This window comes from Microtus ochrogaster, chromosome 4 (genome assembly GCF_000317375.1).
Source record: "Microtus ochrogaster isolate Prairie Vole_2 chromosome 4, MicOch1.0, whole genome shotgun sequence".
NCBI classification, from domain to species: Eukaryota; Metazoa; Chordata; class Mammalia; order Rodentia; family Cricetidae; genus Microtus; species Microtus ochrogaster.
The window spans coordinates 50,844,183-50,855,343 of record NC_022011.1 but is presented as its reverse complement, the minus strand read 5'-3'; the positions used below and the strand labels follow the sequence as shown (position 1 = coordinate 50,855,343).

At 50.6% G+C, this 11,161-nt stretch overlaps 1 protein-coding gene across 1 annotated transcript in view; it reads right to left on the bottom strand.

The window, feature by feature from the left end:
- Nucleotides 1–7,311: 7,311 nt before the first annotated feature.
- Nucleotides 7,312–11,161, bottom strand: part of Notch1 (notch 1) — a 45,358-nt gene continuing 41,508 nt past the window's right edge. Inside the window, exons 32-34 of the mRNA XM_005346242.2 lie at nt 10,249–10,396; nt 10,055–10,152; nt 7,312–8,903 (exon numbers count right to left, since the gene is read on the bottom strand). Coding sequence (XP_005346299.1) covers nt 7,458–8,903; nt 10,055–10,152; nt 10,249–10,396 — 1,692 coding nt within the window. The 3' untranslated portion in view covers nt 7,312–7,457. The remainder of the gene's footprint in view (nt 8,904–10,054; nt 10,153–10,248; nt 10,397–11,161) is intronic.

Sequence of the window (11,161 nt, the reverse complement as noted above, 5' to 3'; positions counted from 1 at the left end):
GGTACATGTGTAAGGTACATGTGTAGATAGCAACCCTGTCATTGATCTACAAGATAAAGAAGTTCTTTGGGGAGGTTCCACAACTTCTCTTTTTATTATTATTATTTTTTATTTTATGTGCTTTGGTGTTTTGCTTGCATAAAGGTCTTGGATCCCCTGGAAATAAAGTTACAGACAATTGTGAGCTTCCTTGTGGTACTGGGAATTGAACCTAGTTCTTCTGAAAGAGTAACCATCGCTTTTAACTACCGAGCCATCTCTCCAGCTCCCTCACACCCCTCTTTAGAGATCCACAGTACACATAGCCCATTCAGGCTTGGGGATCCTGTAGTAAAGAGCCCCATTTCCCCCTAACTCCTCACTCTGAGTTTCTCAAGATAGCATTTTTTTGGTACCATACTAACTAGCACTGTTCAAGTATTGTATCAAAATACCTTTGCAGAGAAATGTATCTTATGCTATGCCAAGAACTTCTGCTGGGACCTTTACCAGAGGCCCTTGTGTGCAACTGAGGATTGGTCTGGAGTCACATGGTAAAAATCGTCTCCCCATGGAGCTTCCCTGTTGGTGAGGCTCAGGATAAGGCAAGACTCGTGGCTGGTTGGTTCCTGGAGCTGCATGAGGATGCCAGCACTCCACTGGTTTTGGCTGCAGACGGAGCCCTGCTGTCTTGGCTGGGTCTGTGCACAGATACCCTTGGATCCCTCTTTGTACTGGACAGAGCAATGCAGAGCTGCAGTTGGTGCCCCTCTAACAACAAGGGACAGAACACCAGTGTGGCAGTCTTTCCTCCTCACCTCTCTTACTTATTTCCTTTTTTATTTATCGACAGGGTCTGGCCTTGAATTCCCGAGCCTATCTTTGTCTCCCAAGTGCTCCCAATACCACATCTGGCTCCATGGATTGTTTATCTCTGATGGTGGCAGAGGTTTTGAAGTCTAAATCTTCCTGTCTAGGATGACAGTTTGAGCCACATGTGGCCTCTGAGCACCTTCAGTGTAGCCAACCAACCCTGGGTTCAGGCACAGTGCAAATAATCATAATACCAGTGAGATGGTTCAGTGGGGTGCCTGTTCCCAAGCTGGACTAAGTTCAGCCGGTAGGGGGAGAGAACTGGCTCACACTAGTTGTCCTCTGACCTCTACATGTATACCATGTGTGAGCATACACACATACACACACACATACAAATAAATAAATATAAATAATGATAAAAAGAATGTGAATGTGGACTGTTGGTTAAGTGGTAACTGTGATTTTATTGGTTAAACCAAAATGTATATATGTATGTACTGGTCTTTCGAGACAGGGTTTCTCTTAGTAGCCCTGGCTATCCTGGAACTCACTCTGTAGACCAGCCTGGCTTCGAACTCACAGAGGTCCGCCTGTCCTTTCCTCCTGATTGCTAAGATTAAAGACATTTGCCACCACTGCCCAGCCAAAATGTATTATCAAAATAAATTCACCTGCTCCTTTGTACTTTTTTTTTTGAAGGGTTGTGAAGGATTTTAAATGACCTACGTAGTTTCAGTAACATTTCTGTTGGCATGGGCTTCTCTGAATCACCCTGAGAGGCCAAGGAAGCCCTTCTTCTTCTTCAAAAGTATGGAACCTCACACACCCCAGCACTACACAGGAAAAGGAAGGACATTTTGGGGAGGGGAGGAAGAAGGGGTTAGTTCTTGCAGGGGTGTGTGTGTGTGTGTGTTTCTTTTTGTTTTTTTGAGACAAGTTTTCTCAGTGTAGCCTTGGCTGTTCTGGAATGTGCCCTATAGACCAGGTTGGCCTTAGACTCCCAGAGATCCTTTGCTTCCTGAGAGCTAGAATTAAAGGCATGCACCCGGATGTTCTGGATTATTTATAACTAGTTGTTCATTAGTTTTGAAACAGGGTCTAGCTATTTATATGACTCAGGATAGCCTTGAACTTGTGTCGATCCTCCTGTCTCAGCCCCTTGAGCACTGGGTTTACTATGCTTGTATGGCTCTACTTACATACTTTGAATGTTGAAAGTGGGACTTATAGAGCGAAGCCTGGTGGAGCATACCTACAGTCGGGAGGCTGAGGCAGGGGGATCACAAGTTCCATGCCTGCCAGAGTGACATAGTGAGCCCCGTCTCAGGCTGCTGTACTTATTGATCACCCACTCCCCTCTTGTAGTCTCTGTGTAATAACTCTTCTTCTGAAGTAAAAGCAAACAAGAATGGTGTAAGATGACAGATCCCTGGGAAAAGGATAGTTCTTAGGGGACCCACTAGCCTATATCCCTGGAAGATTTTGGCATCCAAGAGCCGACCTGGGCCTTGGACTCTTGGATAATCTACTTGAGTTGCTGTGTAACAGCTCCACACACTGGTTGGCTCTCAGAGGAATTCACTTTATCCGGGAGGCAGATGTCTTAGACAAGGTGCCACAGGGCAGGTTGCTTCAAGCCCACTCTCAGCCTGCAGTTGCCTCTGCTCCCGTGTATATGACCACCCCTCTGTGTGTCTGTGTCGCAGAGCTCATCCCCACACTTCTCTCTGCTTGGCTTTTGGGTCCTGGGATATTTCTGCTGGGAGATGGCAGGACACTGTCCTGTATTCCTCCTAAACAAGGAAGACCAAGGCTGGAAGACTCCCTTTCCTCTCTGGGCTATATAGCTTCTGAGTGCCCCAATTAGTCCTTAAATTGTGTGTGTGTGTGTGTGTGTGTGTATACATGTGCATGTAGAGGACAGAGGGTGTCTTTCTCATTCTCCATTCGGGTTTTTAGTTTGTTTTTGAGACAGTGACTATTAGCTCTGGGCTGTCCTGGAATTCACTGTGTAGACCAGGCTGGCCTGGAACTCACACATTCAACTTCTGCCTCCCAATGCTGGGATTAAAAGTGTACGCCACCATGCACATTCTATTCCATTCCCCCCCCCCCCGCCTTGGTGTCCTGGAACTCACTGTGTAGACCAGGCTGGCCTCAAAGTCACAGATATCCACCTGCCTCTGCCTCCTGAATGCCAGGATTAAAGGCGTGTGCTACCGATGCCTGACCCACCCTATTTGAGGCGCGGGCTTTCACAGGACCTAGTGCTCCACCGATTGGCTAGGCCGATGCAGCTCCAGGATCCTGTCTTCCTCTCCACCCCAACATGGGGTCACAGATGTGTGGTCATGCCAAGCTTTTATGTGGTTGCTCAGGACCCAAACTCAGTCCTTTATACTAGTGCAACAGGGATTTTTACCATCTGAGCCGTCTCCCCAGTCCTCACTGGGACCTGGGGCTCACTGACTAGGCAAGGCTGGCTATCTAACGAGCCCCAAGAATCCATCTACCTCCATCTCCCCACCTCCTGGTGCTGCTGAGATTACAGCCCTTTACCACACTCAGCTTTTTTTTATAGAGGCTCAAACCCAGGTTTACATGACAAGCACTTTATTGACGGTTATCTCCCAAGTCAATTTATTGATTACTTTTTCTTTGGTCCTGGAGATGGAATCTGTGCATAGTAAACAAATTTTCTAGTAGTGGGCTACATTCCTAGTCCTTAAAAAGTATTGTTTTACATTTCTTGTTTGCTTCCAATGACATCAGAGACAGAGAGACGCTCCTTGAAAGTACTAGGCTGAGTTGAGTGGGGTGGTGCACGCCTGGAATCCCGACACTTGGGAGACCGAGGCAGGAGGCTAATCTGGGATACCCAGCAGGATCCTGTCACAAAATAAAAGATAACCTGTCATTGCATCCATAGGTACAAACTAAAAGTTCACGTGATGCTGAGTTTCTTTTCACAGACTGTGGGATTCTAGCATTGACGGGTCTGGGACCGTCACCATGCCATGCAGCCTCCCGCCTCTTAGACAGTGCTGGTATCCATCATACCAAGTCATACTTGTAGCCACCAGACAGTCATACCCATTTCCCCAACCCCAGGGATGGCCACTCTGTTTTCTGCCTCTGTGGCTTTAATTACTGGGGACATTTCATAAAAATGGTCACTTGCGAGGCTTCTTTCACTGAGCCCGATGTCCTTCCACAACTCACCCACATTTTAGTAGGGTCTTAGAGCTTTGTTCCTTTCAACTGCTAAAAATTATTCCTCTGAATGTTTATTAGGGTGTATACAAAGAAAAATGGGCCATAGGGTGCACACAGTTGTGGGGTTGACAAGTCCTCAGAGCTGCACCTGATTGCTGGAGACCCAGGATATTAATGGCCCAAATTATAGAGATCTAGGAAGGAAAGGCAATCTTTCAGAGGGAATCTGAGGACAGGAGAGGACTCAAGCTCTGCCACGACAGGCAGAGTGTCCCCACTCTCTTGCTCTTTGGTAGTGTGGCTTCTTCTCACTGGCTAGAGATTTGTTCACACAGGTAAGGCTCCTGCGAATGCAAATGCCATCACTCCAAACCCAGCCCAAATGTGTGCCTAGAGGTCAGCCTTCTCAGTGTGAACAGGCTATGTCCTTCATCTGATGCCATTGTGGGTGGTGCTACAGAGAACACAGGCATATGGGCCTGCTAGGCCCTTTCCATCGTCATTTCCATTTCAGGGTGGAAGTTTAGCGGTGCTAGGAGTTCTCTGGGCAGAATTCAGGCCCAGACATTCCCTTGAGGGCAAGAATCAGACACCTTACCATAATTCTGGGTGTGAACACACTTTATGAAACCTCTGCTATCACAATGTACAACCCTGGGCCCAGGACAGGACATCTGAACTTGATGGATTCACTCTTGTCCTCAGATGGCCAGACTCTGAGAGGGAGCCACACTCCCCCTTGTCACTTTGGTTAGAGACTCCTGTGGTGCTCCGAGGAGTGGGTCAGGTGGAGAGGACCTGGCAGGAAGAGAGATGATCCACACCTGTACTGTGCTGACTTCTCAGGCCTAGGATGCCTTTGTGGCTAGCACTCCATGTCTTAGAATCATGGAACTTTCCAGACCCACCTTGCCCTGTCACCTGCTACCGCATTCTGTGGTTTCTGCAGTTCTCCGTCCTCTTAGGTCTGGTGCATGCCCCAAGGCTCCTCCCCATGTTTCTTTCTGCCTGCTGCAGGGGTTCTCTGACTAGATGAGTGTTGCTAAAATTCCTTCCCAGGGGGAGACAACACCTACCCCTCCTCCTAAGGTCCTAATGACAGCCCCAGGCACGATTCCATTAAAGTTGACTCTACGACACCAATGGATTTACTGGGCTGACGTAAAGAACATAGGTGAAGGGTTACTTTCTGAGTGTGGCTGCTTCTCCCCGAATAAAAAAGAAAATCCACATTGGAAAGTATCCAGCAGGGCTAAGGCTTTCCCACAGCCGCATAGATGGAGACACCTCCCACTTGTCTTCCTAGACTAATATTCTAGCCCCTCCTTGAGGTCAGGCACAATTAGGGCAGGAATGCATACAACAGGCAGTATAAATTGGCTGGATCACCAGGAGAAGGTTCTGTGCGTCCCATTGGGGGGATATAAACAGTCAACAGGTTCAGCGGGGATGACCGTTTGCAAGAGGGCACAGCTGAACTTGAAGAAGCTAGTGCTTATTGGGCTCAGAGGATAGTCATTATATAAGGTTGCCTCCTCTGATGGGGATGGAGCTGACATCAAATCCATGTCCCCCTAAGGGGACTGCATCAACTCCTCTGGCAGCTGTCTTTCCAGCTTGCTGTCCTGTGCTGTCCAGCTTCTAGGAATGGTATGTCCCTATGATCAACCTTGTTGTTATTACTGTGTATGAGAGGATTCGGATTTCGGTTATCTCAGTGTCGAGTGGCCCTTGCTCTGCCACCCACCCCACAGAGTGAGCCAAACAACATGGGAAGTTTAGCAAAATCTGGACAACCATCAACAACATTTTTTTATTGCAAATTAGTTAACAAAAAAAGATGAAAAAATACATCATTTTCATTACCTACAGTTTTACATGTAGATAACTTTTTTTTAAAGTTTCCTTTTTCTGTAAACTACACTTTATTTTATAAAACATGGTAAGAATCAACATCTTAGGATGTGTCTGGTCATACCTACTAGGAATGGCCCAGACACTGACCCCCCCCCCCCCCAGAAGCCAGGAGGAGCTGCCCTGAGGAGGTGGGCACCTGCCCCTGAGCGAGCCTCCAGCACACAGTGTCTGGGTGAGGGTTTGGTGGACGGCAGATGGGCCATCCTGAGTTGTGCTCTTAGGAGCTACTGGTTCGGCAGCTGTAGGTCATGAGGCCTGGGTCACAGTGAGCCACGTTCTGACATTCCTCATCAGCTTGACACAGGACAGACTTGTTCCTTTAGATTTTTTAAACAAAATCCACCTTTAAACATGTATTTACAAGTACTTATTCTGCCACAGGCTTATACTTGATACTGCAAGAATCTGTTGTGAGCACTGCCCTGAACCAGGAGGGACTTGGCAGAAGCAGGCACCACCTACATTCCAGCACATTCAATGCGAGATTCCCCACCCAGGGCAGTTAGGGGATCAAAGCCCAGATTTCCTTGAGGCCTCCTCAGTGCAGGCCACTCTGGCAAATCCACATGCACATTGGAGCCCTTCAGCAGTCAGGTCTCGGGAGCCCAGGCCCACACACGGACAGTCCATCCTCAGTTGAGTTTGAATGATGCTGGGGCCCCACAGGAAAATGTCCGTCAGTATCTTTCTCCAGAGGGTGGGGTTACTCCACATGGCCCCAGGAGGCACCACATCCTGCATGGCTCACTGGCTCAAGATGTCAGGAAGGGGACAGTGGGGCAGGGCGAGGGGGGAGGGAAGTACTCCCAAGGCCCATAAACACTACTGTGGAACACGGAAGCCTGAAGACTCATGACTGGTACTGGGTAGCACACTCTGCACATGCCAAGACATCTCTTTAAACCCACACTGGTGGTTTTAGAAAAATGTATAAACCACATCATTTTACTTGTTTCATGTTTTAGGTACAAAACTAATCTCTGAGCCCAAGGTGTGAAGGTCTTGGCCTGTCTCTAAACACATCTACAAATCCCAGGTCAGACCGGGAGGAGGGGGCAGTGGATGGAGGTTGGCTGGCATCTTGGGTAGACGGGGATTTCTGACCATGGCAGGTTCCAACTTCCCTTCTGTCATGGTTTCTCTTTTGATTTTGGAAAGAAGCAATCAATAAATAAACAGCATTTTACAAATCATGAGTCCTTGTTCATATTTTACAAACACACAGGGAACTTCACCCTGACCAGGAAAATCAAGGCTCTGAGAACTAGTTTATTTTCTTGGAACAGATAGGTCTTTCCCTAGTGCCATAGAAAACAATACATATAAATAAAAAGGCAGTGTTTCTGTGGAAAATAAAAGTACATAAATAAATACTAAAAAAAAAAAATGGAAATTCTTGTCCTCTTATTTTGTATAAAAACATTTTTTTAAAAAAGCTCCTTTGGTCGCCCCTGCATCCTGGAGCACTGGAAACGACTCCCAACAGGGCTTGGGAACGGAAGCTGGGGTCCTGCATCCCGCATCACTGTTTACTTAAACGCCTCTGGAATGTGGGTGATCTGGGACGGCATGCTGGTGGGCGGGCTGGAGATGCCCTCGGACCAATCAGAGATGTTGGAATGCGGGGAGGAGCTGGACCACTGGTCAGGGGACTCAGGGGATGGGGTGAGGAAGGGGTGCTCTGGCACCTGCAGCTGGTGGCTGGGGGTGTTGTCCACAGGTGAGGATGAGTAGCTATGCTGGGAAGGAGGGGTCAGGAACTGGGTGGTGGTTATGGGCGGGACCATTGAGGATGGCAGTGATGTGGGCAGGGCCTGGTTCTCCTGGGGCAGGATGGTGTGCACAGGCAGACTGCTGGGGCCCAGGGGCTGTACATCCGCCTGGCTGTGCTCCCCACCCAGGAAGCTCCGGCCCAGGTGCCCATTGGCTGCTGAGCTCACACTGAGGTGTGGCTGTGATGGCGGCTGCAGGTTCTGAGGCTGGATTTGTAAGTTCTGTGGCTGCACCTGCTGGGTCTGCACCAGATGGGGCTGAGTAGCCAGCCTTGTGTTGGGCAAGCCCTGGTAGATCATCGGGGACAAAGTATTGGTGGAAAGGCTGCTGTGTAGTGGGGCCATCATGCCATGCTGGAGGCCAGCTGCCTGTGTGCTCAGCGTGCCCGATGCCACACCTGATCGCAGTGGGTTGTACTGGCTGGGCACCATGCCGTTCTGCAGCCGGGGCAGCCACTCGCACTGGCTATTCAAGCTTGCAGGTGTACCCACGGTGAAATTCATAGCCCCTGTGCCATTGGTACTCAGCACTGTGCTGGCACTGGAGGCTACAGGCAGGTGGGAGAGGCGTGGGGGCGGCGGCTCAAAGGCCAGCCGGCTGCTTCCTGCCAGCGCTGCCATCTCAGGTTTGGCTGCCACATTCAAGTGGCTGATGCCCAGGTGGGTGTCAGGCATACCAGGCAGGTGGCTGAGAGGCATGGATGGCGACTGCTGGAACGGGGAGGGGAGGAGAGGTGGAGAGGCCACGTCTGACAAGTAGCCGTGAGGCGACTCGAGGGAGTCCACAGGCGACAGCATGCTTGAGCTGTCCAACAGGCAGCCCTTGCCATCCTGGGACTTCTTCCTCCGTGCTTTGAGGTCCTTAGCTTCCTTGCTGCCACAGGCCAGCCCTTTGGTGCTGGGCTTGCGGGCCTTTTTGCCTTGGGTGGCAGACTTGAGGTTGCCCAGGTAGCCATTGGGTGAGCAGAGTGTGGGAGACAGTGTGGGCGTGCCACCCAGGGCCGTGCCGTGCAGCTGCGGACTGCGCACCAGGTTGTACTCATCCAGCAGCCGCACGATATCATGGTGCATGCGCTCCTGAGCAATGTCCCGGGGCAGTCGGTCCATGTGATCTGTGATGTCCCGGTTGGCGAAGTGGTCCAGTAGCACTTTGGCAGTCTCGTAGCTGCCCTCACGGGCGGCCAGGAACAGGGGAGTCTCCTCCTGCAGGACACGGACAGGAGGCCTATGAGGGAGCTGGGCCTGGGATAGGACCTGCTGAGTCATTCATGATGGATGGCCTGGGAGGAGGAGCTAGGGGAAGCAGGGGTTCCTCTTCCTCTTTTCACAGTGGGCCTAGACTACCAGGCTTGGAGAGAGGAAGGTTATAGTGGGGCCTCCCTATGTTACCCAAGATGGCCTGCAACTAAAATCATCTTGCCTCAACTTCCTAGTGCTAGGATTATAGGCGTGTGCCACCACACCTGGCTGGACCTGAGCCCCTTTTTTAGAGAATCTAGATATATCACTTCATACCAGAGAAGGTCTGTGGGACCCTCCATGCTAAATCCACAGGGCTTCCTCTGTGTGGGGTCAGGCTGCCGAAAACCTACTGAACCTCGTGCCCTTTATCCTCCTCAAAATACTGCAATTTGGGGACTCAGGAACCTTTAAGGAAAATCTGTCCAAAGGACTGCCAGTGGCTGTGGTATCTCAGTTCCTTCCAGGTCTGCTCTGCCCAGTAGACATAACCATACTTCTGCGAGGGGTGTGAAAGGCCTAGGAACCTAGAGAGGCGTCTACCAGGCTCTGATTCTCTTGATAACCACTGGCCCACCCCACTCCGGGGAGAGCCCCTGGTGCCTGCTGCCTGCTGCATTTCCTGCCCTGCAGTGGAGCTGGTGAGGGAGGCATGGACTTGGCACTTCTGAGCAACTAAACAGTACTGGAGCAGTAACTAGCCCTCGACAAACGACAAACAGAGACATTGGGAAAGCAAGGTGGGGAGATGCAGCCTAGGATTTCCTTTATCCCAACAGAGGGAAGATGGTAGTAGTGGGCCATACAGAGCCACCCCACCCAAGCCCTTTGGCCAATCCTGAACCCCTAGGGTCACCATATCCCCCAAGGACAGAGGGGAACAAAAGGTAAGGTTTAAGTAACAGTGACATAGGACAAGGGCTGCTGCCTCACCCCATCTCCTCGGCAAGGGTAGGTTACTTTATCTGCTGTTGTCCCAAACCCCAGCCCCCACACTTGGGAGGTGCCAGAAGAATTAGCTGTGTCCCAGACACTCTTACACCCCAAGTGGTCCCCATATGGGTACACTGGAGTCCCTGTACTGCCCCTGCGGTTAAGGCAGCCCCTTTGCTCACCTTGTTGTTTTGCATGTCTTTGTTGGCTCCGTTCTTCAGGAGGACAACTGCAGCATCCACGTTGTTCACTGCCGCTGCCCAGTGCAGGGCTGACTTGCCTGGAAAGGAAGCAAGGAGAGAGGAAATTAGGTTAGGGCTGACCAGACCGTGGAGTGGTTGATGTCTTCCATAGCCGGGCTCTAGCTTGGGCCTACCTAGGTCGTCCACAGCATTGACGTCTGCATGTGAGTTAATGAGGTCCTCCAGCATGCCCTCCACGGCCAGGCGTGCAGCCAGGATCAGCGGGGTCGTGCCATCATGCATGCGGGCATCCAGGTCTGTGGCTCGGTTCCGGAGTAGGATCTGGAAGGTAGGGATGGATTCAGGCAGACTGATCCAAACACAAGTTCCTGGTATCTCCAGGAACCAATGCCCAGTTGTTCCCATGACTCAGATGAACTCCCGAGGAAGATGGGATGTTATGGAGCCACAGTCAATGTGCAGGAGGGGCTAGGGTTCCTACCCCAACCCCTGGTGACAGAGATGACCCACTGTGACCACATGTGGCCTCATCTTATGGTCATGGCTACCAGAAACATCTCCAGGTTAAAGGAGTCAAGCTTCTGCCTGGCATGGGGGACAGAAGGGAGGGGAACCAGGGTGCATACACACAGCCCACAGCCATACTTGGAACTGCTAAGCTGCCCTGATTGAGTCACAGTGGGAGGAGTGGGATAGCGACCTGAGTAAGGACTCTCAGCACTGCCTAGATTCCTGCAGGTCATACACAGATCTGTGTAGGCAAAGCAGGCCATGTGGGCCTGCCCTGGGCTCATCTTACCTGTGGCTGATGTCAGCCTCTCTTTGCTATTTTGAAACAGGGTCTTTCTTTAATGATCAGGCTAGCCTTGCGCTCACAATCCTCTCAGATTCTAGAGTGCTGGGATAACAGGTGTGAACTGCCCTATCTGGTTAAATCTCCTCTGCAGACTGACAGTATGTAGCTCGAGTTAAGACATGAGGAAATGGCAAGCTTTTTTTTTTTTTTTTGGTTTTTCGAGACAGGGTTTCTCTGTGGCTTTGAAGCCTGTCCTGGAACTAGCTCTGTAGACCAGGCTGGTCTCGAAC